The 26,121-nt window shown below is 55.3% G+C and overlaps 1 protein-coding gene across 1 annotated transcript in view; it reads left to right on the forward strand.

Moving 5' to 3' along the window:
- Nucleotides 1–26,121, forward strand: part of AR (androgen receptor) — a gene marked incomplete at both ends in the record, with an annotated part of 55,957 nt that overhangs the window by 6,390 nt on the left and 23,446 nt on the right. Inside the window, one exon of the mRNA XM_082322828.1 lies at nucleotides 22,212–22,363. Coding sequence (XP_082178954.1) covers nucleotides 22,212–22,363 — 152 coding nt within the window. The remainder of the gene's footprint in view (nucleotides 1–22,211; nucleotides 22,364–26,121) is intronic.

Raw genomic sequence — 26,121 nt, forward strand, 5'->3', positions numbered from 1 at the left:
CCAGGGGGAGCCCGGGGTGGACGGGGGGACCCCAGACCCTGCAGCACTTGGCTGACGGGCTCCCTGCCTTCAGCACCGCTGGATCAGGCCGCTGTTTCAAAGCCTATAGATCGCAGGATTTGTAACTGCGTGCTAAGGTCTTCTGCAGCCAAGTTTTGTCCCCAGTTGCCAAACCACCACTCCACTTTTCCGTGCAGAATCAGATCCACGTGGAGCATGGGTGGGTCACGGGTGGCTTCTCGAGTGTGGGGCAGGGCGAAGCTTGGGAGGGATGGGAGCTGAGCTTTCCCAGGATGCAGCGTTAATTAAAAGCTGCTTTCATAGATTCCCTACTGACAGGCACGAGAAGGCTGTTGTAATCACAGCACAAAATGCCTGTCCTGCACCAGCGCTGTGCCTGGTTTAGAGAACTCGGGACTCACTTAAGTGTGAATTGGCACGCTACCAGGCCGTGACAAGACACTCATCTGACCTGGCTTGAGATAAGGTTGTGAAACAAGTGATACACTGGGGCAGGGTAACTGGAGTAGCCGGGGTGTTCAAGTTCTGTGCACGCCTTATTCTTGCAGGATAACAGCGGGCGCAGCGAGCGCCTCGCGGCCAGGCGGAGCAGCAGAGATGGGCACTGCCAGCTTCCCCCGCGGCTGGCACGGCCGCTGGGTCGCCCAGTGCCGGTGCACAGCGGTCGCGGTTCCTTTCCTTGCTCCTGAGAGTTGCTGTCTGAAGGATTGTGGCATGCAAGTCAAAGCTCATATATTTTCTTCCATGCTTAGCTGGTTGACTTGCTTTCATTTCATTTTGAGGATGCTGATTTATTTAGTCTTTCCCATGTGGTAGTTTTCATTTAAAGTGATAAACAAGGTTATCCTTTTGCACAGCTGGTTACCTAGGCTCGGCCCGCGGTGGTGTGAGGGCAGCGAGTGGCCCTTTCTAAAGATGGGCTGTTTGACTTGACGCTGGGTGCGCACCGAAATCCCCGTCAGGAGCTGGGTCCTGGTGGCATAACGCACGGAGAGACTGGCTGGTTTTCTTCAAAGATGCCCAGAACCCCCCAGAAAACACTCCAGACTGGAAGGGTCATGGTCCTTGCGTTACCATGCTGGCCGAGCCCGGGGGCATGATGAAATGGTCGGTACTCTCGCTCCTCACCCAGGTTGTGCTGGCTGAGGCAGCAGCCCGCCTGTGGTGCTGGAGGTGAACTGCTCTGCCCGAGGGGCTGCGTGGCCCTCTCCTCTGCTATTAAATTGGGATTTATGTCTGTGGCAACGAGAGAAGGAAAAATAACCATTTCCAGTGTTCTTTATTTTCCAACTTGCTCCTTCCACCCAATTGATTTTGGTTCTGGAGTTTCCCTAGTGTTTCCATAGCAGGTACCAAATACCATAAAATGGTTTCCCTCTTTCCCGCTCCCTCCTCTATCTGTCCCTCCCTGTCTTGCTGGCTCTCCCGCGCTCCGGCTCTCCCTCCCCACTGGGAAGGGGAGATGCGTCACGTCGGTAAGGGCTGGGCTCTGCAGGGCGTACACGCGTGGCGCGTTCGTGCGGGACCTGCCCGTCTGCTCTTACAACACGAAACGCCTATTTGCCTTTTCGCCCGTTCGTTGTAAGACGGTTCAAGGGCAGGCGTTCCCCCATCCTCCTCTGTGCCCTCCCATCCTCTTCTCCCCATGTCTTGAATTTCTGAGCTCTTCCGCCCTCTGGGAACTGGTTGCAAAGTCTCATGCTTGATATCAACAGTGATAACTTCCCCCCCTGTTTCTCTTAAGTGCTAGTTGCAATGAAAGGGTAAGCTCTACGAGATGCTTGGCATAGGAAACAGTGGCTGAGAGGATTTCACCAAAGAAATAATGCATAAAAAGCTGTAAGAGTACTGGTGGGTTTGAGTTACACAGGCGTTTTGTGTACTCTGTCCCCTATTACCAAGGGCTTCTGGGCGGGATGCGGTAACGATTTGCCCGTGACAGCCGTTCTCCTACTTGTACAGCTTGAACATTTTTTTCTGCTGTTTGCAGCATTCGCTGGTATTTATTTGTTCCGCAGAAGCTGGCTGTGCTCTGCATTACTTCTTGCAGCCAGTCTGTAGGATAACCCATTGGTTCTCCTGTTCGGAGCACTTCATTCCAGCCAAAGAGAGCTAGTTAAAAATTGGTAGTGATTTGGTGCTTTTTCTGAGGTTGGAAGGGCAATATATTTCAATATGCTGATGCAAATGAGAGAGAAAGCATGTTTTGGAGCCTGCGTAGGAACCCGTGGCTTTGCATATTGCCATATCTGAAAGAAAACCGTGCCGGTGCACGGCTGCGCCTTTCCACCCACGTTTCCTTCCCGGGAGGCTGCGGGGACGGGCACGGACGCCAGCCCCCGGGGCAGGATCGCCTCCGCGGGGACGGGCACCGGCGCCCGGGGCAGGATCGCCCCCTCCCTCGGGACGCGCCGCCCCTGGGGCTGCCGCCGCAGGCCGAGCGGGAGGACGCGGGTGGACGGCGCTGCTGCCGGCGGGCGCCTGGCAGCGTGGCCATGCTCGATGACGGTCTGTCACCGCGCTGCCGAAAGCACCTGCGGGCGTCGCGGCGTAGAAGGTATCGGCGCGGGGCAGAGGCCGTGCCGAGCCCGGGAGCCTCCGGCAGGTTTGTGGGCGCTCGTGTCGGGAGCGATTTCTGCCCCTGGCTTCAGACTGAGGAAGGCGTGGGACAGTCCCGGCAAGAATTAAAGCAGAAACACTGTGGCGAGGCGGTGAATGCCCAACGCCATCCGCCGCCCGGGCGGCCCCTCCGGACGATGCGCGACTCCCCTCGCCTCCGCTCCGAGGACCCGCCAAGGCCACGCTCGGCTCCGGGCAGGAGACAGCAGCTCGCTCTGTGCCCGTGCCAGGGTGGCACCTTTGAATTGCCTGCTCTTGGGCGAATGAAAGATAAAGGCATTCGCGAGCAACTTTCAGATGGTCAGTTCAAGGAAAAAGCACGGTGAAAACCAGAGCTGATCAGAAGTCAAGGGATGCCCCTCACAAGCGTGCTCCTGAACTGGGAGGAAAGCTGGAAACGTTGCCATTTCCTGCAGGAAGAAATTCCAAAATTTCCTAAAACATCGGAAATTTTTTTAGTCATATGGGAACATTTTTTGTTTCGGTGTGATGAAAGCAGTTTCATTTCACAGAGTTAAAAATTAATTTGTAGTGGAGAACAGACGTGCCATTCTTTGTATTTTTCTGTCGTTCCTATTAATTACATTTTTGTCGTAGCGCTGAGCTCCACTCGTTTCATAAATTGCTGATTTTAAAATGGCTGTCCTAATTTGCCATTTCTGCATTGGCAACTGTTACTCTGGCTGGCTTTCAGTCTGTGCTTGGCACGCTCGCTGGTGGCTCTGCGCTGGGCTGCTCCAGTAGGCTGCTCAGTTTGAAACGGATACTTTCTGCTTGTGATTGTAGGCTGACGTTACAAAGTTAAATACAAAAGAAAAAAATCGTATTATTCTGCCATCCCATGGAACATTTTAAATTTATCAAATGAGCATTTACTGAAAGAAAACTCTTCTGGGAGACTTTCTACTGCTTCTGGTAGAAACCATTTGTTTCTCTGAGCTGCTCTGGTAGATCCCAGAGATCTGGGCAGCGGTTGTACGACTCTGGCAGTTAAACATTGGAAATATATAGAAGAAATGAAGTTGCCCCCTGCACAGAGGTTCAGCACGAGGCCTGGGAGCGGGGCGCCCGCGAGATCGCTGCAGCCCCTGGGGCGGCGGCGTTGGCCGGGGCTGTGTCCCCGCCTGCCCGCGGCCCTGGCGGCTGCCAGGCTGCCCTTCCCCTGCGGCAGCGGGCGGGCAGCGCCCGGCCCCGGCGCGGGCAGAGAGCCGATGCTCCTCTGCGACTGCACCGGGCGCGCGTGGCGCAGCTCAGCTGCGCGGTAGCTCCTGGGCGTCATCTGGGAGCGTGCTGCCTTGCGCGTTTATGGAGGTCCGAGCAGCTCGGCCCCTCGTCACGCAGTTCCTTGAACCCCACCTTTGCCATTACAGCCCCCAGGAATCCTGACATAACAGCCCGATAAGCCTCGCACCTCTGCATACGCGGGGCTTTTTAAAGGAGGATGTTAGTGTTCAGTACGTTGCAAGCTGATCTGCGTAGGTTGAGAGGCATCAGCTACGCCCGTTTTGCTCTACTCCCCCTGCGTTCCCCTGTTGCTTTTTCAGGGTGTTAGCAGTCCTGAATGCGTTTGCAAGTGGAAAAAAAAAAAACAGCAGGGCATCATAAGCCAGAAGGCAATGCTAAGCAAGAAGCATCAGAGGAACCTGGCTGCTTGAAGGGCTTATGAGACGTGGCCTTTTCATCCTCTTGTTTAGTAGATTTCAGTATGTTTTGCAATTTAGAGTGAATTTTCTTTCTTTGAAGAATGTTTTCTGCTAAAAAGGACATCTGCAGTAGAAACCGAAGCAAAGCGAGCACTGCCAAGTCATCTCGGACTGAGCAACTGACCTGAGTCAGCTGGCAAGAAGCTGCTCTTTGACACCAAACCAAATTGGTGGTGTGACACAGAGGGCGTGGGCACCTTCCTTTGTTGTTATCGTTAGGTAAGATGTGAGCATTTGCCAGAAGTGATCGCCTCTCTCCTTGGATGAACCCATTTCTACACCATAATCATAGAAATGCAGCAACGGCAAAGTTTTCTGCATGGGTACTGGATCCTTTTCCACTCTTTCTTTTCCTCAAGAGAGACAGGAGACAGCATGCACAAGAGGCAGGTGTCCTGTCTCCCTTTTTACTGAACATTTATGCCTGGTAAGCAATTCAGAGACAGATACAGGCATGCCATCGTGTCGTGGTTTAACCCCAGCTGGCAACTGAGCCCCACCCAGCCGCTCGCTCCCCCCGTGGGATGGGGGCGAGAATCGAAAGAGTAGAAGCAAGAAAACTCGTGGGTTGAGATAAAGACAGCTTAATAGGTAAAGCAAAAGCTGTGCGTGCAAGCAAAGCAAAACAAGGAATTCATTCACCGCTTCCCATCGGCAGGCGGGTGTGCAGCCATCCCCAGGAACGCAGGGCTCCATCACGCGTAACGGTGACTTGGGAAGACAAACGCCATCACTCCAAATGCCCCCCCTTTCCTCCTTCTTCCCCCAGCTTTACATGCTGTGGTGTGGGATATCCCCGTGGTCACTGGGGGCAGCTGTCCCGGCCGTGTCCCCTCCCAGCTCCCTGTGCCCCCAGCCTGCTCGCTGCGGGGTGGGGTGAGGAGCAGAGAAGGCCTTGGCTGTGTGTAAGCACTGCTCAGCAATAACAAAAACATCCCTGTGCTGGCAACAGTGTATCCAGCGCAAATCCAAAACATAGCCCCTCATTAGCTACTGTGAAGAAAATTAACTCTATCCCAGCCAAAACCAGCACACATCTCCTAATACCTGGCAGTGCAGTGCCATCCTGTCTCTGCAGACTGTCTTCCTCTTGTCTTCACAGTTGTTGGATTGCAAACCAAACTGCGATATTGCAACTTCTCATTGCTACCAGGGGTCAGGAGGTAGCTCCAGAGCGGACCTTGCTGGCTTCTGCCCAGACCGCCACTGCCGCGAGCATGGCTGTGGCAGCAGAAGACGTCTGGCAGTGTCTTTTGTGAGCCTCTGCTTCAGCTGGATTTCCTCCTCCTCCCGCACAGGCTGGCACAGATAGCGGCAGGGAGTGCCTGGAAGATCCTCTCTGGCCACTATAAATCTTCTGCGTGGGAAACCTGTGCAGCAGCATGGACTTGGAGGGACCAGTAACCTGCTCAGAGTCCTTCCTTATAGCCCAGGCTTCACAGTCCAGCGGGCGGTGAGTGAGGGGAGGCCACAGGACCGCTGTCTGGATCTCGTTAGTGTTCTTTGAAGAAGTGTTGGGGACAGCAGTGGATGTGTTACCTTCCAGTATGCCGGTAGGATGCGGTGAGTGCTGAGGGGTCACGCTGCCGGGTGTTAGGATGCTGCCACGCCGACACCACGATCGAGCATTCACCCACGGGGCGTCCCTGCCCAGCCTGCAACAGCTCGCCTCAGGTGGGACTCTGCCAAGTCTGGGTCCCCCTTCCCTTCCCGCTCACCCTCGGCTGCCGAGGGCGGACCAGCCAGCCCGAAGGGTTGGTCCCTCCATCCGTACCGGGCCTGGCACGCTGCTCCATGGGGATTGATGGTTGGATGCAGGATGCTGTGCTGGTGCTGTACCGTATGGAGCGCCGTGTGGCGCGTGCACGGACCATCACACTTCTCTTCTGCAGCCCAGGGGAGCCCTGATGGCTGCGGCGTCCGCAGCGCGCTCCCTGGCGAGGGGGCCGGGCACGGGCCCCTGGGGTGCGGGCAGCGCAGGAGGTAGCGCCGTGCATCAGCTGTCCCCACACGTACAGGTCCTTGCAGAAGCTTGTTTTGCTCTGCATAAGAGCTTTAAATTGACTGGTACAAAGTGTAACTTAGCATTTGCCTTTGAATATGAACAGTAGGAGGATGCAAGGAACTTTTATCCAATGTACGAAAGCACATCCATTTTCTTGTCGGTCCCTTGTAGTTCAGGTCGTTTGCAGAGAGAGTGACGCTGGGTCATATGGCAGAAAGCTGAATAAAAATGCTTAAGTTTTGTATCCGCCCTTAGGGGTGAGAACAATACACTTCCAGTGGCCCCATCGCTCACGGGTTTGAGCTGGCACCTCAGTGAGCAGGGCGGCAGGAGCCGCAGCTCGGACACCCAGAGGCCTCAGCTGCGCGGGCTGCAGTTGCGGAGCGGCGAGCCTTCCTTTGGAAAGAGTTTGGGGATCCAGGGGTAGGAAATCAGGTCTGATCGTTAACAGTGTTTGCTTGAAAAAGCTAAAGCCTGTAAAAGAAGTTGTCTTGTGAACTTCAGATTTGTGCTATGCAGCAGGAAACATAAATTTTGCTCAGAGACAAAAGAGCCTGTGGCAGAAGTTGAGGTGTCTCTGCATGGCTGGCAGTGCTGCTGGCAGCCGCGGCGTCCTGCGGGCCGAGTGCTGTGCTGATGAGCGAGGCAGGGAGCCTCATCCATGACTGCGCTCGTGTGCTGACGGCAAAGGATGCCTGTGATTTTCTGCGGTCCTGGTGGAAGTCCCAAGAGCTGAGGCTGTGGGAGGCATTCATCCTCTGCTTCCAGTTCATGCAGAGGGAGCTAAATCTGGACCTTGGGGAAGCTGGCAGCCGGGCAAGCTGGGCTCTGGTTGGGCAGGTGAGCTGCGCGCTTCACCGGGTGAAAAGATCCGTCTTTTGGGAGGGAGGTGTTTCAGGGCTTGGCGTCTACAGAATACAGGGCAGCATTGATGCAGGGGAAGGGAAAAAAATGTAGATGATGGTGATTTTCCATCATTCAACAGTCCTCCTCATTTTGAGATGCCAGTTGTGACGACAGGGCCGTGAGGAGCCAGCGCCGGCAGTTAGGGTGGGACGCGGGGGCGAGGTGAGCCTCAGGCCGGCTGTGCTGGGTGGCGGTGGGGCTGCTGGGCTGGGGGTGCCGTGCGCCGCCAGCCCCGGCGCCGCTCGGCAGCGTCGTGCCGAAGCTTTGGGGCAGCAGCCTTCGGTTGGTCCGCGGGTCCCTGGGGACCTCTGGCCTGCTTTGGGGGCCCGTGGGGGGTAATCGGCAATTGCCTGTAGGTTTGGGTATGCTATACGGGGGGACCCAAAGGGTGGTCAATGGCTGTTTTATCCTCCGTTGGCCGGGGTGGGGGTGTAGTGCTCTGTCAGTCGGTGTCACTGCCCTGCACCGTGTGCCGGTGTTGCCAGACGCTTTCCTGGCTGTCTCTGCGGGGTGGCTGGATGCGGTGATCTGTTCTGTCAAGACGGAGAGTCAATTACTCTTCAGCTGAGGAGAGCAGAGTTCGTTTAGATTAGCGAGTCTGTCGTAGCGTTCGGAAGACTGATGGCGTTTGAAAAAAAGCCTGAGGGCTGCGTGCAGCCCTGTGCGGCCGTGGGCGGGCGGGTGGGCACAGCCGTGCCCGAGCCGGCCCCTGCCTCTCCGGGCCCCCGGGTGAGTAATGCAGCAATCCCTCCTTAGCACGTGAAAGGTGGGGAGCATCTCCCTCGTGGGAATTGAAGGAGCACGCCCGCGTGGGGATGGATAGCTCGGTGGCCACATCTGCATGAATCATGAGCATTGCTGGCTTTTGAGTTGGAGCGACCTCGTCCAGCCCTGCCCTGGCGTTTGAGGCTAACGCCACGGAGAAGCCAGGCTCCGATTGTTTCCTGCGGTGGAAGAAAGTGGTTTGGTCACTTTGGGATTTGAACTCAGACGGGCTGGTAGCCCTGCTATCGATAGTCGCTGCACACTGTGTGGACCAGAACTGGCTTTATTTTCTAATGATAATAGTGGTACAAGTAAGCTCATTAAAATAAAAAGGAGCTGACCCGGTTGTCACGGCAAAGGCTTGCGACAGGGGTTCTTCATCCGTATTCCCTTTCACCGTATCCACTGCTGCTGCTGTTTTCTCCGCTGATCTGCCTGTGCTACTCATCCACGTCCAACCACAGCTTGATCCTCCTGCCAGCTCCGGATGGGGTCAGAGCGGCGAGGAGCCGCGCCGGGAAGGGCCCGCGGCCCCGGGAAGGGCCCGCGGCCCCGCGTCGCCTGGGCGGCCGGGTGCCCTGCGCGCCCTCCCTCCCTCCCGCCTCGCTCACCTGCAGCAGGCAGCGCTGGCGGTTGTTGCAACGTGTGTTTCTGTTTTGTTCTGCTCTCAAAATAATGCTTACAACCCTGATTCTTCTTGCGAGTATTTTTAAGTGAAGTTAAATGTATCCTGTAAGAGTAATAAAAATACTACCAGTAATAGTATTTTGTGCTTTCTGGCACTTTTCTTCTGAAGCACTTAGAAGCAGCAATTCGTTTAGCCTCCAAGCAACCATGCGGAATAGGTGTTATTCCTTTTCTGTGGCTGGAGGGAGGTGAGGTTTGTCGCGAGGCGGTGGCTGTGGCAGCAGCGCCTGAACGGCCGTGGGCCCGGGCAGCCGTCGGAGCCGGGCTGGGTTTTGGGCTGGTTTTGGGAGAGAGTCCTGCAGCCGCATACTTGTGTGCTGGACCGTGTGCCCCCTCAGTAGCCGCTGTCAGTATTTCAGCGGACCTGAGCGCTGTCCTCGGGGTTATCTGACCCCGTCCACGTCCCGGGCACTGGGACAGCGTTTGCAGGAGCGGGGTTACGGGAGTGCAGCCCCTCACCTCGGGGGACCTGGGCGGGAGCCCCCGCGCTCCCGGGTGCCTGCGCGGGCGGCGGGCAGAGGGAGCCGGGACGGGCCGCGAGGGCGGGCTGGGCTCCCGCTGCGCTCTTGCCGCTGCTTTTTTCCTGTTTAATGCAATCTGAGCAGAAGCCAGAAAGAGCAAGGTCACCTGCGCTCCTCTGTGGTTTGAAACTCCCCAGCCCCCACTCTGGGGAGGCTTTTTAAATAATGAGAACAAAGTCAAATGCTGACACGTCCTCAGAAGCAGTAAGAATGATTTGTCGGGACACAGACCGCAGATTAAGTCATTTTGCAGTAGCAGAAATAATCTTAAAAATATAGCCCAGCTCTACAGGTATTTATAGCTGCTGCCCTTTCCCCGGGCAGCGGGCAGCCGTCCCTCTGGGATGGGAATTGGATGCCGCCCGGCTCCGGGTGTCTCAGGTATCCACACTGGGTGATTTACGCCCCAAGCTCTCTGCAGGGCTCCCGGTGACTTTTCTGTGCGATCACAAAGTAGAATGGAGCACAGCATATTAAACAAGTAATGATCCCCTGTGAAGAGCAGTGGAGAAGCCCGTGGTTTTGCTGGAGGGGCCGGTTGGGTGCCTCCATCGCGCTGCCCAGGGCGCGGGGCTGCCGAGGGGCTGTGATGCCATGGACCGCGCTGAGCTCCTCGAGATTGCAGGCAAGGCGGCTGCCGCTTCCAAAACAGCTCTGGGAGCAAAAGATACGTCTTAAATAAGGCTTAGAAAGTCAGCGTAGAACCGCCAGTATTGGGACACCGATACTGTTTGTATGGAGCATCCTCTGCTGCGAGAGCGAGGGAGCGCTGCGGGCAGCAGGCCTGTGGGTTAGCTGGGGAGAGCAGCCAGGCGCGTTTTACTGCGTGTAACCGTGGTGGGCTTTGGCGGGTCTGCGCCACGGGAGCTGGACGGCCTCCAGGACGCGCTCGCTGTGCGCCGGGGCCGGCAGAGCCCTGGTCGTGCCGCGCAGAGTGCGGAGAGCCGCTTCGGCGCGCTGTGCGGTGTCCCGGCCGCTGCTCGCGCGCTGTGCACGGGCATGGTTGTTAGGATTTATCTTTAACTCGTTTAATGTCTGTAGCCAGGTGTCCCTGACAGGCGGCGCGGGGAGGGTTGTCCCTGGATGCCGCCCGTCTGATCCGGGGTGCCAGCACCGCCTGCGAAGCTCGGAGTTAAGCTCTTGCCGGGGCCTGGAAGGCCTGATGTGCTGGCGAAGTGTCTGAGGATGGGTGGGTGCAGGCTGGTGGGTGCCCTCCCCCTCCGCACCAATGTGCTCCTGCTGGGACTAGAAACTGGGGCTGGCCGCAGCCAGCGGCTTTGGGAAGAGCCTCGGGGGTAAATCCCGCCTTACAACAGCATCTTCGTCCGTGCTGCCAGACCACCGTCCTGCCGGGTGTTCCTGGAATAGCTGCTATCAGGAGCAGTCCCCACAAATGCCAGAGGGAGGGCTGCAGACTTCCTAAAATCCGTTTTATAGAGTCACTGGGACATGTTCAGTTCCCGGGGCAAGGTGGGAAAACCCTGGACTTTGCTGCTTCTCTCCCCCTGTGTTCTCACTGGTTGGGGAAGGCCTTAGCAGGCTGCTTCTTGTCTTTCCCAAGATGATACTTTACTTCTTTTTCTGGTGTTTTCCCACCAACCCTCCAGCAGTTTGACTGGTGTTACATATTTTAGCTGCATTAGCTTCTTTGCTGGTTAGGAATGGCAGAAAAAATGCTTTGACCTTGGCCCGTGTGCTGAGAACAGAGTCCAGGCGCAAGTTTTTGTAACAGTAATTTCCTCGCGAAGGCTCCTGCCTCCTCCCCGCCGCCAAGCTGGCGCGGGCAGCAGCAGCATCCGCACATTTTTCGATGCGCCGTTGGGGAGGGTTTGGACGGGCTATCTCGGCAGCTCCTCTTTCCTCTTATAAAAGAGAGAAAAGGATAAAAGTAATTTGTGTGCAGGTCAGGTTAATTGCTTTCATCTGCGTGGCAATTAGGTGCATTAACTAGGAAATGAAGTACCACATGCAAATATTGTGCAGATGATCTACATTTTTTCTTGGATCGTGTGTGCATGTGTGCGTTTGTGGGCATGCATCGTCTTCTACCTGCGGACAGAACGGATGGGTTTTGTATGCGTATTCTCTTCTTGTATAAATACCATCTCCATCCCTTGCCTCGGCGCCCGCAGCCATCTGCCTGCAGACACCGTCTGTGGAGGAGACGGGGAGAAACGGGCGCTTTGCACCACGCTGTCCGTGGGAAGCAGTGCCGGTCGCGGGTCCCCCGGGCTGGATGGGGCTCTGCGAGCCTCTGCGGGGGGACGTGGCGGGGGCTGGCATGAAGTCGGCACCTCTTCTTGTCACTGCTCAGGCCCAAAGTTGAGAACTAACCCTCCAGGTCACCCCCGGCCCTTCTCCCGCTGTCTGGGAGCGCCGGCTCTGTTCGGCAGGGCAGGCCTGGGTGGCACATGTCCAGCGGGGGTCCGGAGCCCGAAGCCGTGGGTCCCGTGGGGGCCGCGTGCCCTCCTCGGCTGGCTCCGGGCTTTGGCCCCGTGTCTGCTCACATGCTTCAGAACCTGTGAGGTCATCCCAATGAGCTCGGCCCGTTCGCATGCATTTAGCTTTCTGGTTTTCAGTTATTTGCTTTGTTTTTATGTGTCCCCTGTGGCTGGAGATGAAAGTCTTTAACTCATAATACAATGTTCCACTTGCAAAGAAATCCATTACTTCCCCATCCGTTTCCAAGTCCCCAGGAACATCTTTAAATGATTAGAAAAAAAAATAGCAGCATAGGGATTTTTTTTTCCCTTTGTTGTTCACAGCACAGCCTGTGCCAAACGCCAGGTCCTTGGTTCCTGGCCGTTTCGGCGGGCGGCTTCGAGGGGAAGCCCCGCGGGGCAGCGCCGGGGCGCCTGCGGGCTGGGGCATCCTCCGCCCGTGGCTGTGCGAGGGGGGGACGAGGCTGGGCTGGGGCTGGCGGCTGAGGGGGGCTGGGGGCGGCGGTTTTCCCTCTGTGCAGCTCACCCTCTGCTTTGCCGCAGTGGTGCTTAAGCACTTGAATTACGGCCTGAGCTGGAACAGTTGCCCAAGTCCCCGCAGGGATAAGGTGGCAGCCTGAGGTTAGCGGGGCGGCGGGCCGGTCTCTCTGCACGCCTGTTTCAGTTAACGGAGGGGGCTCCGTGTGTCCTGTGGGGATCCCCTGGGATCAGCGGTGATCCATTTGCTCCTGGCCGTGTGGGCGGCAGGGCAGAGCTGTGCCCTTGCGGCCGGAGGAGAGGATGGGGCTCTGCCTCCGTGCACCCTCCGGCTTTCCAAGAGCTGGGGTGAAGGTGGGCGCTCGGCCGCTTTGGCGGCTTTGTCCTGAGATGACTATCTCGCTGCTTGCTTGAAAGAGAATTATGAGAACACTCTCAAGGCTAAGAGGCCTAAAATTAGACGTGGCATCTGTGTTTTGGTTTGCAGGTGGGCTTACAAGAAAACGAGTCCTGGCTGCTTTCGTTCTTCGCCTGCTTGGCAGAGTGAAGCAGCAGACAGGGTGCTGGCCTCGTACGCGACTGCAAAAGCACTGGGCTCCCTCAGGACATCGCTGCCTGGCAGGGCCAGCGCGTCTGCAGATTTCAGCGCCCGTCTGTGGTTACGGGGGCACCTCCCATGCACGCGGATCCCCTGGGATCAGCCGATTGCTGCTGCTGCAAGGTTCTGCCCTCTAGATTTCCCAAGAAATGCTTTCAGCCCCCAAAATGATGGGTCTGGGTGTCCATGCCTTGTGTCGCTACAAGAACGTATCGGCATCAAGGCAGTGTTTCCCAGGGCTGGGATGCCCTGGGCTCGCCGCGAGTGTGCCGCCGGGGTTCGCGCCAGCACAGCTCGCTGCTCATCCCCGCCAGCCCGGCCCCGCGGAGGTGCCGCGGTCCTGCCGCAGCCGGCAGGTGCGGGCAGCTGTGAGCCGCGGGCACGCGCGGCCGTAGGGCAGCCGGCGGGGAAGCCAGGCCACGGAGCAGGAGGACCTGGCTGGACGTTAGCTGCTTGCTGCGGGATGCTGACGAATTCGCCTCTGCGTTCGCTCTGTTGCTGAGATCAGGGCTGAGAGTGCCAAGAAGCCCATAGTTATGTGAAACCCTCGTTATAATTTGCATATTTACTCTTCATGTGATGACTCAAAGCATGATCTGCTTTGAGGGCATGGGAGATGATATTGTGGTGTAAGTTGTGAGGTCTCTAGAAAACAAATGATTTGCCAGCAGAGCTGAAGAGCAATTTTGCAGATACAGCTTATACCCGTTCCCAGCCATAATAAGGAAAAGCATTTTTATGCCCCTGCAGCTGTGTCTCTGCAAAGGTTTGGTCTTGGTATAAACATACCTAAAAATAAACCAGTTCTGCCAGTAAGTTCTGGCACCAGCTGAAGTCCCCACTGCGGCCAGCCCGAAAACCCCACCGCAGGCTCTCGGCAGCCGCCCACAGCTGCGCGGGGAGCGCGGCGCGGCGCAGGAGCTGGCGCGGCTGGCGATGCACAGCCACCACGGCAAATCCCCGCATCCCACTCCGGCGAGAGGGGGTGCCAAGGGCGGGAGGCGGGGGCCGCTCCCCGAGCTGGATGCTGCCATTTCTTCCTCTCTTCCCCATCTGTTCCCAGGGCCGCCACGCTTTGCCGGGAGGAGGAGGAGGGTGCTGGCCCGCCCGGCAGTGGGGAGGCGGGAGAGGCCGGAGCAGCGGCCCTCTGGAAGGCAGCGGTGCTGCCTTTCGCTTTGCTGCCCATGCTAGCCGGTCTCGCTCGCGTGGTCTGCCTCCCCGCTCGGGTGCTCCGATATAAGTGGTGTTTGTGGTCTTCTCATTTTTCCATGCTGGATTCCTCCGTTGCCTGCCATCTGCCCGTTTTCAACTCATGCTTCCTCCAACAGAGAAATTAAAATGCAGAATTTGAGGCACCGGTTTCCTTAGCAATAATTCCACTGCCAAATGAAGTAGGAAAAATATTACGTGTTTTAAATAGCCGAGTCTGGGAGTGAATCCTGTCATCCCTCAGCAGCCCGGCTGGGAGCCTTCCCGTCATGGCAGTTGTACTGGTGGTCTGAGGTCCGAGCGTGGCAGGGAGGGCTCCGGGCTGCAGCCCCCCTTGGCACCGAGTTGTTCTTTGGTGGAATCACCGGGGAGTGGGATTTTCAGACAGGTTTCCGCGAGTTCCCCAGGAGCAGAGGCAGATGCCGTCGCCGGCCGCAGAGCTGATGTGATGGTTCGTCGTCCGTAAGTAAGAGGAAGGCTGGTAAGCACGTGTTACAAGTGGGGCAAGGCGTGGAGCCGTGTTCCCATCACGGAAGGCTGTGGACGCCTGCGTTGACTGGAGCCTGTGAAACCCACGGGAGGCCAGTGAAACAGAACGGCGGGTGGCTCACAGGCTCTGCTGGCGATGGGAGGAGGTCGGGCCCCCAGCAGAAGGCGGCACCTCAGCACCGGGAATTCTCTGCGTTGCTAAACCAGCTCCAGAAGGTAGAGAAAATCCAATTTATGCAGCCAGTTCAGTTCAAAGGCTAGTCATTCAAACTGGAGATCTACTCGGAGTTGAAAAAGGCAGAAAATGTGGGAGGTTTTCTTCTAACCTGTGTAGAGAATGAGGCGTGGGCCGGTGGTATCCAACGGCTATTAAATCTCGGAGATCCCTTAGAAAAGGGCCAGTCAGCAGAGTCTGCAGCTCACAAATAAGCCTGGCTTGGCGTTAGTAGTCAATTGATTTGAAATACAGACTGCTTTGATAAATTTAGTTCTGACTTACCAAAAGAGCAATTTAAAATGTTCACATTTCCATTGAATTTATGGATCTAGTTGAATGCAACTTGACACATATCACAAATGAAATACTAGCACAGCATCTAATAAGTAAGAAATGTGTCATACACCATTTTCTAGGTTATAGAATGGAAAATCAAAAGTCACGGCAAACTGTAGAATTGCTTAAAAAAAAAAAATGCGTATTTGCTAAACAGGAGAAGGCTCTTGCTGACAAAAAGAACTGTCACGTCCTCTGCGGAGGCATCAGCATGGCCATATTTAAAATGAACACGTTCTGCACGTTGCAAAGAGAAAATGTGAAGGTAGGGAACATTACTGAATGCATTCTTTAGGGAAAATCACTGCAAAGGACAGAGGTAGAAAAGATGAAAACCGATTCTTTAAGTAGCGGGATCCTTGTTGCCAAATTCTGATTACATTTGAAGTTCTATATGACGTTGATTTAAATCAGTCCACCTTGGTTTTCTTTCCGCAGTACCTTATCAGATTCTGTGGAGAGAGCTGGAGGTCCTGGGGGGCCCGCGGGGGAATCCCCGCTCAGCAGGCATCCTCCTCCGGCGCGGGCGGAGGCGAGCCCCTCCGGTCCCTGCCCGGGGGCGGCGGGAGCGGTCAGCCTCGGAAGGAGCCAGCGCGACTCGGGGTGACCCCGGTGGGGGCTCAGGGGCTTGGGACGCCCGAGGGCTGGCTGCCTGGTTCGGCCGCCCGCGGGCTGGAGGTGAGGGCGAGCGCTCTGCCGACAGCGCCCAGCGGGACGCGGGCCCTGAGGTTTCCCGTTCTGCATTAGAAAGCAGAGGCTGGTGAGCGAGGCTCGCAGCGCTCGTCCTGCCGCCAGGCTGCGGGGGGGGTGTCCGTGGGTCGGAGAGGGGCTCTCTCCTTGCCCGAGCGCAGAGGTGAGCGGGGTGTCCGAATATGGCATTGACGTCAGTCCCCCCGTCCTGCCAGCGCCGTGCGTCCCGTATCGTCTCTCCCTCCAGCAGCTGTCGTTTTCCGTTTGAGGCACGGCAGTACCGTTTTGATTGGCCAGGCGATTCCTGGAGATACCTCAGGGACCAAGTGGCCGGTTCATATGAGGTGCTCTGGCTGCACCCCGTCACCGGACACAGGTCTGTTTGTGCTGGCCGACCACCCGGCCGCTGCAAGCCTCCCTTACCCCTGTGTCCTGCCAGGGGACGGCCCCGGAGCAGGTATTGTTCTACAAAGGCTTTGCAAGCAGGAGCAGGGACTACTCGTCTAATTTACAAATGCAGTGCTGGCATTAAGATCCGTGTACTGTAAAAACAAAAGGAACATTAATCTGCACGTGAAGGGCGCGTGGGGAGGGTAGCGTTGGTCTTCTGCCCCACGTTGATCTCTGGTTGCACGAGCCCGGCGAGCCCTGGGTGAGGACGGGGATTCCTGCCAAGAGAATTCCTGCCTCCTGCCCTGGGAGCGCGGCGCCGGCGCTGTTCCAGGCCGAGGGGCCGTGCTGCTGGCGCGGCCGGCTTGGGTCCGGCGGCCTCCGGTCCCCCTTCCCAGCCCCAGCACGCCTGGGCTGCCGAGGGGGGCCCCGGCCGGCGCGATGGGAGCTGGCTCAGGCAGGTGATGTTTTGTTACCTCCGGAGATTCGCGCTTCAGGTCTGGCTGTTGCGAGGAGCCGCCAAGGAGCTTGCATCATCTCTTCCTACGTGTTTAATAAGTATTGCTGCACTTAGTTCTCGCAGAGGGAAAGCTAAATGTCTTCCTATAAAAGCAGGCTGTTAGTACGCAGTGCTACAAGCCTGCGGTACCCAGCCAGGTGCCAGGATGCTTTCTGGGGGGCTGCAAGGCGGTGCCCCCTGTCTGGCACGATGGCAGTGTCCCTTGGAGCGTGAAACGTATGGACCAAGAGTATCTCAGTATTTGGAGTTTTCTTTATAGTCACATTTCCTTTCTGTCAGCAGAGGAGATGGATTTGAGAATGGAAGGTTATGGTGGGGGTTAAACTAACTTAAAAAATATTAGTCAGGACAGACTGTTTCCTTGGGAAATAAGTAGGGCTCTCGGTGCACCAAGGACACCAAGGTCTTGTCCTTGGAGGCTCCAGGTGACTCTGCAGTCACCAGGACGATGTGGTGCACAGCGCTGGTGACCTCGGGGGTGCTCGTCAGGGCTACAGCCCGCTTGCATTACTCCTGTTTTGCTTTTTGTCCCCTTCGTGCTCCGTAACCAGGTGAGGTCCCATCTTAAGTAACCTTGCAATACGTTTATGCCGTCTCTTTTTGCAGATCCCCTCTCTGTCTGGGGGAATCAAGTGTTTCATCTTCTCTGATTTATTTAAGCTGCTCCCTGAGCTCCCTGGCTGGAGATCAGGTTTTGAGGCAGAAGTTTCGGTCTCGGTTCGGTATCCAAAAGGCAGGCAGCTGCCTGCCGCGGAGGCCACCTGTGTGACACGGAGGCTGCAGAGCAGCACGCCTGCCTCCCCTCGCCGTTCTGCCCTCGTCTCTGCTGCTCTCTTGGGGACGACTGGAAGGTGAGAGCCGATGATGATCGTTGTGACGTGGCCTGTGCCGCCCACCCCGTCCGCAGGCGTGCAGCGGCGCGGCTGGCCGCGGTGGCCCTGGGGGGCTGTCCCCGGGGTGCCGGGCCCAGGACCCTCTCCGAGAGCCTGCTGGTTCTGCCAGCCCTCGCTGCCAGGGATGTTTGGAAAACCCGTTGTCATCTGCTAAAGTTTATTTAAATCCAATGAAGACCAAGTTCCCGTGTGTGTTTACCACGGACTGTCCCTGTTATTTGCACTGTGCACCGTGCTCTGCTCTCTCAAAGATGCTATCTCGCCTCTCCGCCTCCAGCACTTACACATGAAAACAAGGCATGGTCAGTTTAGAAACATATTCAAGGCTATTTAGAAAAAAGGAAATAAATTCAGTGTACAAGGCTGCATGTTTATAGATTAAAGTGCTCAAAGCATTTTAACAGATGGGATGCTTTAAAGTTTCCGTGCAGGCCTTGTTATCTTAATCAGCGCGGCTTAATGACTGTGGATTGAAGATTGCACCTCCATTGACTGCAAGCCAGTCATTTTTTTTAATACCCTGTTTGAAAATGTCATGCACAGATGATGCCACTTTAAAGGCGACATTTACTACTGATAACATAACAGTATCTCAGAAATGACAGGACTCGAAATGACTGGGCAGGATTCTGTGCCATCCAGGTTTGTGTGCAAGCGCTCGTTCAGTTCATGGCTCCGCATCCTGAGCGTTGTGGCCAGGCAGATTTTTAGATACAGCGTTGTAAATTTGCAAAACCAGCAGCCACTTTGCCAAAGGGCAAGGTGTGTGACCGAAAGTGCTCTGCTCCGGGGATTGCCGGCTGATGGCCGGGCCGGGATCAGCTGGGGCGCGTGGCAGCCGCCGCGGGTGGGCGGGCGGGCAAATCCTGCTCGGGGATTCTCCGAGGGCCAGGCCAGCTGAGTCCCCGTGTTTGCAAGTCCACCGCGCCGTGCTTTAGCAGACGTGTTCCTGGGCAAGGCGGCTAAATCCCGGAGCGGGTTCCAAGCCCGCCGGTGCAAACCCTGGCGCTGAGCAGTTCGTGCCGTGAGCCGAGGCCACGAGGAGGCTGCGCCAGCCGTCAGGGCACAGCCGCGTCGAGAGCAACGCTGCAGTGTTTCACTTCGGTCTGGTGGGCTGTTCTGGTGCAACTGTTGGGGTGATTTTAACATGGAAAATTGTGGTTGTTCAGTTACGCCAGGCTGATGGAAAGCAGAGGGAGTGTAAGGATTATGCATCATGTAATATTAGCATGGTGAACTGCTTAATGAATTAATCTTATTCGAGCAGGTAGGCATGGACTGCAGAAGCCACGCAGATAAAGCAGCAAACACAACTTTTTTGTGGTCTGCCTCCGAAGTTCTGGGCAGCGGCGGGGGGCCGTGGTGCCTTGGCTCCTTTTGGGTAGCGTGTGCCGTCTGTTGCTGAGGCGGAAACTTTCTTTGTGGGTTATGAGAAGTGGTTGACTTTTCTCTTATCCGTGATTGCCCTTCGTTTTCTGGGTGTTGTAAAATCTGGGCTGTTTGGTGAAATTAACTATTGACAAGCAGGCGCATTGCGAAATCGTAGTTCCTGCTCTACAGAAGTATTTGCATGTGGCAGGAGCTCAACAGACTCGATTCGTTTCCTTAAAAAACCCTTCTGAAACGACAGCAGAATTCTTCCTACAGCCGTAAGAGAGATACTGAGGTTGTTTTTTCTCCCCCCTGAATACTGCCACGCTCCTTTGTGAGCAGCCCTGACCTTGGCCTTCGAGCCATGCTCCAGGGCTGGAATCTCTGCCCGACGTCACTGCTGCAGCAGTTGTGTCTGCCCGCGCCGCGCTATCGCCCTGCTTTGGGTTTCTCAGGCAGCGTGACACTTGCCACATATTGTGCAAACGACGGTCTCGTATTCTGGAGCCCTCCGCAATGCGCTCGGCGCTTGTTTTTGCCAGACCTCAGTATTCCTGTGGCTCCGTGGGGTGGGCGCAATCAGCAGGGACCGGCAGAGCAAAACTTCTGCTTGGAGGAAAGCTTTGAGCAGCAGATCGTGAGCCCGCAGGGGCGGAGGAGCTGGAAACGCTGCTGGTCGCTGGGACCCCCGGGCAGGTGGGCGTCGGGCGCTGCCCAGAATGCTGCCGGTTCGCACGCCCCTGCAGCCGCCGTAAGCTGCCTTTTCGGCTCGTTGCAGCGTTATACCTACAGATTTTGAGAATGCTCTTAAAAGGTCTCTTGGAAAGTGGAAATAGATGGTTAAAGGTACCATTCTGATAGCTCGCTCTGAGTTGCCCATGTTTTCAGTTATGTTTTTCTTGCAATTTTCCCTCTAAAAATAAAAAGGCAAAGGCAAATTGGCATCTTTTTAAAATCAAGGGGGTTCCCAGGCAAATCCTTCTGCTCTGTGGACAGTGGCTGCCGGCAGTAAAGGTGCAGGAGCGAGCTGGAAATCGCGCTGGTGCTGCAGGGCTCAGCCTACAGCCGAGCTGCTCCGCAGCTGCCGAAGCATCAGTCTCGGGAGGCGGTGGGACGCGGGGGCTGAATGCTCCCCTGTGCCAACCCCGGTGGCAGGAGCGTTACACCCGGGCCCAGCCTGTCTCACAGCCAGGATTAACCTGTCGTGGCTGCCAGCTCCCTCTGATTTCCATCCCGAAGTGGGCAGCTGGGGCGAGACTGGCTGAGCAGAGAGGGGTTTGCAAGGAGAGCCCCAGCGCCTCTGGGACGCTCTGCTCAGCACCCTCCCTAGGCAGGTGCACGTATATAGGTACACTAGATGCACACGTGCATGCAGGTGTATTTGTACTTGCACAACTCTTCTCATGGAGAAACAGCTCTTTAAAAAGCCACTCAAGCCTTAATTGCTGACCTACTTTGCAGCTTTAAATAATTAAGCCTCAAAAATACTCCCAGGTCTTCTGGGGGTTCTGCTTCTGTCACCACAACAGCTGCTCCGGTGGGAGCTGCTTTTGCTCATTTCCTATCTGAAATACATAGTGCAAAGAACAGGGAAAGCACAGTGTGGAAGGTCTTGTGGGAAAAGATAAATTAGCCCTTTTCACGTTTCTGATTGCATAGGGAGGAGAGGAAAGGTAACGCGTCATTAGAGGAAAGGTCTGGTATTGCTGGTTTCTAAAAAATTGCTGGATAAATAAGGCATTTTTGGCAAAGCTTCTATATCTGCTGCCGGTTGTTTCTTAGTCGTGTCCGCTCTGCAGCAGCACCTCGAGCTGAGCGCGAGGGCTGTGCAGCGTAGGGTGCTCGTGCAGAGCTGGCACGGGGGTGCCCGGGGCCGGGCGGCGGGATTGCGCGGGAGGACGGGCGGGATGCCGGGGGGGCGAGGCAGGGAGGCGTTTGTTGCATCAGGACTTAACTATGGCAGATATGTTGCAACCGACTGTATCTCCTCCATTTGATTGGTAATTCAAGAAAAGCCTTGGAAATTGTGATTGTCAGGGAAGGATAGTTGAGCAGCATCTAGAGATGAGTCACTGCTTCTGATTGCTCCTGCCGGAAAGATGAGGAACGACTCAAAATGTTTCTTGCCTTAAGAGCAAAGGATAAAACTGCTGCTCCAGTTATTAACCTACAATTTAGGTAGGATCTGCCTAGCTCCCCTACGAGGAATAGACGATAGCGGCGTTCTTGAAGGACACAACTGACAGCAAGATCAGAGGAGGGAGGTGAGCCTGGGTTTTGATCTCACCCGTAGCTGTCCCATTTCATGCTTCACTCTCAAGGTGTGAGTGGCTTAGAAAAGACAGCCGTGCTTCAGCCAAGAGCCCTGACCCGCGTGAAAGGCAAACCGCACCGTAGTCTTTGGCTGAAATGAAGTGCAGGGCGGCATCGCCGTGCGTTATAACTTACGGCAGAGAGGGAAACACCAGTGGAAAAGCTGGTGATTAGCACGCATGTCTTTCCTTAATTAAACCTCGATGCTGCCAGCCGCTCTTTCGGTGTGCGAGGTGTCCCCTCGCGTGCGTGGTACCCAGGCGGGCAGAGCCGCCGGCGGGACGCGGAGGGGCCCTGGCCGCGGGCGGCAGCTGGGGGTGGGGGGGCTGGGAAGCAGGACAGCGTTCCCTTGCCCTGGGTCTGTGTTGGTGTTTGACCCCTCTCTCCAGAAGTCGCAAGACTTCTCAGAAGATTGACAGCGTGGGCTCTGGCTGCCCTCTCTCCCAGGGCTGTTGTCTGTTTCAGTGGATTTTGGGTTTATTCACCCTGTGGGCCCAAATGCGGCTTTTCTGAGTATGAAGATTTTTTCTAAGAAGTCCCGGCACTGTTACATTCACTCTTAATAATTTCTAAGACCTTGCCTGCAAGCTTTCAAACAATACCAGAAACCAAAAGCAGATCTAATTTTGACCAAGAAGTTGCGGTGACCTACTGACTGTTAGAAACTAATGGCCTCATCCGGCGTTTTGACAAAAAGCCAGTTTTAGCAAATAACTTAAAATGCGATTGCTCCCCAGACTGCCTGGATGTGCGTTGACTTGTGATTCTGGGAAGCACCTCTCCTGCTGCCATGCCTTTGGAAAAAGCAGCTTCTCCATAGACCTGATCAAACAAGTGTTGGTCTTCTGCGTGGTCAGAGCGAGGTTTGGCTTAGTCGTTGCTTGCCTCCTTTCTGATCAGTGCTTGGCTTGTCCCATCACCGAAATTTGGGGTTTTGCCATGAACGTTCTCCTAAGCGCGGCCCGCTGTGCTCACCCATAGCTGGTCCTAACCCCGCTTGCTGACCCTTTCCCTTGTTCTCTTTCTGTTTTACGCTGCAGGTTGGAGACTGGCCGTGAACATGCCTTGGCCATTGACTATTACTTTCCACCTCAAAAGACATGCCTGATCTGTGGAGATGAAGCATCTGGGTGCCACTACGGAGCCCTCACTTGCGGTAGCTGCAAAGTCTTCTTCAAACGGGCGGCTGAAGGTAATGCATACAGAGAGGAGGGCAAATCACTCCCACCTCCAAGTGTTGGCGTTCTCTACCAAAGTAGCCTGAGAGTCAAATGCTGGTGACACAAGTTCTCTCATCAGCAGGCAAGTCATTACCGTATAAGTGCTGGAGGCATTTGCAGCATCATGATAGGTTTTCCTCCAGTTGAAAGAGGTTAAGCAGCCTTCCTTTGGGGAGCCTGCCAAGCCAAGGGGACTGAGGCAAGAGTGGTGGGGACAAAGTGTGATGGGTTTCTAAAGTCTCTTGAACTAGGAAAGGAGAAAATTCAAGGATTAGTTGATTTCTTTGTTCTGTGTTTGTCATTCCACATTACAGATTGCCCTCAAAAAGTAGCCGAACCAGTTTGCTGAAACACAATCCTTTTCAATGCCTGATAATCTCAGTGACCTCAGGAGACCCCAGAGAGTCAGTTCCTGCTGCTTCTCTTGACTCTCAAGGGTGCTTTAAGTTCCCATCAGCCCTCCTGCGGTCTCAGACCCACAGCTCCAAATTGAGGGGATGCTTTTCCTCTCTTGCATCCCTTTCAGAGGATCACTTCTCTCAATACCTGCAAAACGGCAGAACTGCCTGTCCATCAAGAGCTGTGCTCTGACCTTGGTGTCCATGATCCTTCTCCCCAACCCTTGAGAAAGCAACTTCTCCTTCACGTCCAGCTCTGGAGTGCCAGGCTCTCCAGAGATAAGAGTGAGCCCAGATGTTGCCTTTCAACAGCAAGGTCTTTGCACCATCTTTCCTTGGTAACTGGCACGTAGAAGGAGCGAGCCCAGCTGTTTCCTTGGGCTGTGGGTCAGCAACGTCTGGTTTCTAACCGCAGTTAGAGTCATGATTCCTTAGGGGCAGAGTGAGAGTCTTTGTTGTGGAAGCCTAAATGTCTGGTAACGTAACGTGCCTGTAAATCGCACATCTGACTTCTTTTCTGGGGTGATGAACCAGTACAAATCATCGTTCTTCCTCGGTGCTAACATAACGTATTTGGTGCGCTGGCGCACCGTTGGCAACCGGCGTTACAGGCCACGGCATCCCTGAGCGAGGGAGGCACCGCGGGTCCCGGCGGGTGGCCAGCGATGGGGACGGAGGCTTCTGTCTCTGGCTTGTCTCACCGTGACCCTCCCCTCCCGCGCCTCGCGTCCTCCCGCTGTCGCGCGGAGGTCCCAGACTGATGGGCGCTCGCCCGCTGTTGTCAGAGCGCTGCTTCTGGATTAATTCTAGCGTCATCCTGCGCGTTTTCAGCGTTGCATTTTCCCTCATTCATCATGCGTGCCAGGAGTGAACTTGCCAGCGCTGGCTCAAGGAAGAATCGGGGCTGTGCCGTAGAGGACAACAGCATCCTGTGGCCTTAATGGGACAGGCAAATAATATTAATAGATAAGTTTGGCATATTTTTCCCAAGTAAATCATTTACGGATTTGTCTCTCTGCTCTACACCAATTCTATGTGAGGCCAAATGGATTGGCTTGTGCAGCCAGAGTAAATACCAGCTGCTTGTTTAAGTCAGCAAGTTATTGTTGATTTATAGCAAGTGGAGTCTTGGCTCTCTCTGCCAGACAAACTGCTGGTGGAGCACCCGGTGTCGGCTGGCGGGGCCCGGCCGGCGCTCCTCCTGTTACGGCAGGGTGGGCTCCGTCCTGCGAGGCGCGCGGGTGCGGGCCGTGAGACGCCTGCTGGGGGAGAGGAGGCGGCCTGGGCTGCTCGCGTGGCTCTTAATCGCGTGCTGTCTTGTTCCCCCGCCTGGTTGTGTTGTATCGTTAATTTAAATGGTATTTGTGCCTCTTAGTTTTTAAGCCTCGAGGTGTTGCAGAGGGTTAGAAGCGTTGGGTTGCGTTAGCGTGGGGCAGCAGCAGCCCTTTGCCTTGCCCCTGGGTGAGACCGTGGAGCGGCGGAGGTTTCATCATGTTACCCTGAGGTACATGGATAAAGTCTTTAATTTGGGGAAGAGGCAATAAATCGGACTCCTTTATAAATATTGCATGCAGGGTAGTGGTAGGTGATGATTTCTGTCCTAACTCTTGGTGATTTTCCAGCTAGACCTTTCCTTCTTGAAGTTGAAGAGCAATATTGAAAGGTGGTTTTTCAGTGTGTCCTCGTGTTTTAAAGTCCATCAAATGCATCTCTGAAAACCTTAGGTCACCTTTGGAGATTTTTTACAACAGCAGATCAGAAAGCTTCCCCGATGAGAAAAGAAAGCATTGCTTCTGCCCCTGCTACCTTCCTGTTACTGGTGTAAACCAGCAGCCTCCGACGGGGGGGAGAAGCAGCGGGCTGGGAGCTGAAGAGCAGCACAAACACCTGGGAGGGAGCGGAGAAGGGCTAGAGATGTAGTTTTCCTTTTATCGTATTTGCATAATATGATAGTGAACTTACTGGCAGTAACTCAGGGATATTTAAGAAGGTTTGATAGACATACACTGCCTTCTAAGGGATTAGAAAGGGAAAAGATTAAAAAAAAAAAGTTATGCCGTTGATTCCTCTTCCCTTTTGAAGCACGCTGAGGGATTCGTGTGGTTTCGAGCAGAGCAGATCACTCCTGCTTTGCTAAAATGTTTGACAGATTTGAGGTTTTTTGCAAGCTCAAGTCCAACCAGTTCTGCCAGAAGGATGCTGGAAGAGTTAACAGAAAAAACATGAATGTTTTCCTGACCCCTTTGTCAGCTCTCTCGATTTATAGACTCCCTCAAGATGCCCAGGTTATATACCGGCCGGCTCTAAAATGCACCCTGCAGATTCCTCAGCTCTGATGTGGGCTCCTCCCTTGCAAGATGGCCCGCCGCCTCTTTCTGATCAAACCTGGCGTTTGGCTCTGCCTCTCCGTCCCCCCGCTCCGCTGTCGGGGCGCTGGGGCTGCGGGGGGCTGGGGCTCGCTGCCCCGGCGAGGAGTGCTGCTGCTCCTCTGCTGCCAGGCACACTCGCGGCCTGTGAAGGAGGAGGACTCCTTCCAATCCCTCCTTCTCCTGCGATAACATAGATTTGGTTAACAAAAAGTGCATCCGCCTCAGCACAGATTTTGTGTTTTCTTGGCACAAGTAGGCAGGGCATCACTTTGCATGGCTAGGATGGCTCGGGTGAGTTACAGACGTTAGGGTTTGGTCCTCGTGACACCACACTTGTCCCTGAAACAGAAGAACGCTTCAACACGACACGCTTCCAAATCAATTGGCAGGCCAGGGGTTCCTGTTGTCCCATCCCATCCAGGAAGGGAGTCATTTTTGCGTCCCCCGCATCCTCCCCTGAGAAATGGTAGCCTTCCTCATCCCTCCAAGGTTGCATGAGATCTGATGGCCACCTTGGCCAGTTCAGAGCTGCCTCTGTGCAGTGTTCCTGGCAGCACGGGACTGGGACACCTTAGGCTGCATTCCTGAGGGGATTGCCTTTAAATAGCATAGAGCTAAATGAAAAAGTAACACAGTATTTGGCAAATTTCCTAGAGGGCTAACAGCCAGACTGCTGTGCAGTCTGTTCCGATTCCCTTTCAGTCACTCTCCATATGGATTATTGTTCTGCATCCTGCCCTGCTGAGGCATCTCTGCCCTGCACCAGAGAAATGTCTTTGGGCCAACTCAACAGTTTCTTGCCAGTTTTCAAGATCACAACAAGTTGAAGTGAACCGCTTTCGAAGGCCATCACCATGTTTTAAAATGCTGTTTCTTCTCGTGGCCGGTCTGACGGTATGCAAGAGTCAGGTGTGCAGAAGCCTTCGGTGGTGCTGCAGCACCGTGATGCTCCAGCTTCAGCGG

The sequence above is a fragment of the Platalea leucorodia genome (genome assembly GCF_965183815.1).
Source record: "Platalea leucorodia genome assembly, chromosome: 10".
In the NCBI taxonomy this organism is placed as follows: Eukaryota; Metazoa; Chordata; class Aves; order Pelecaniformes; family Threskiornithidae; genus Platalea; species Platalea leucorodia.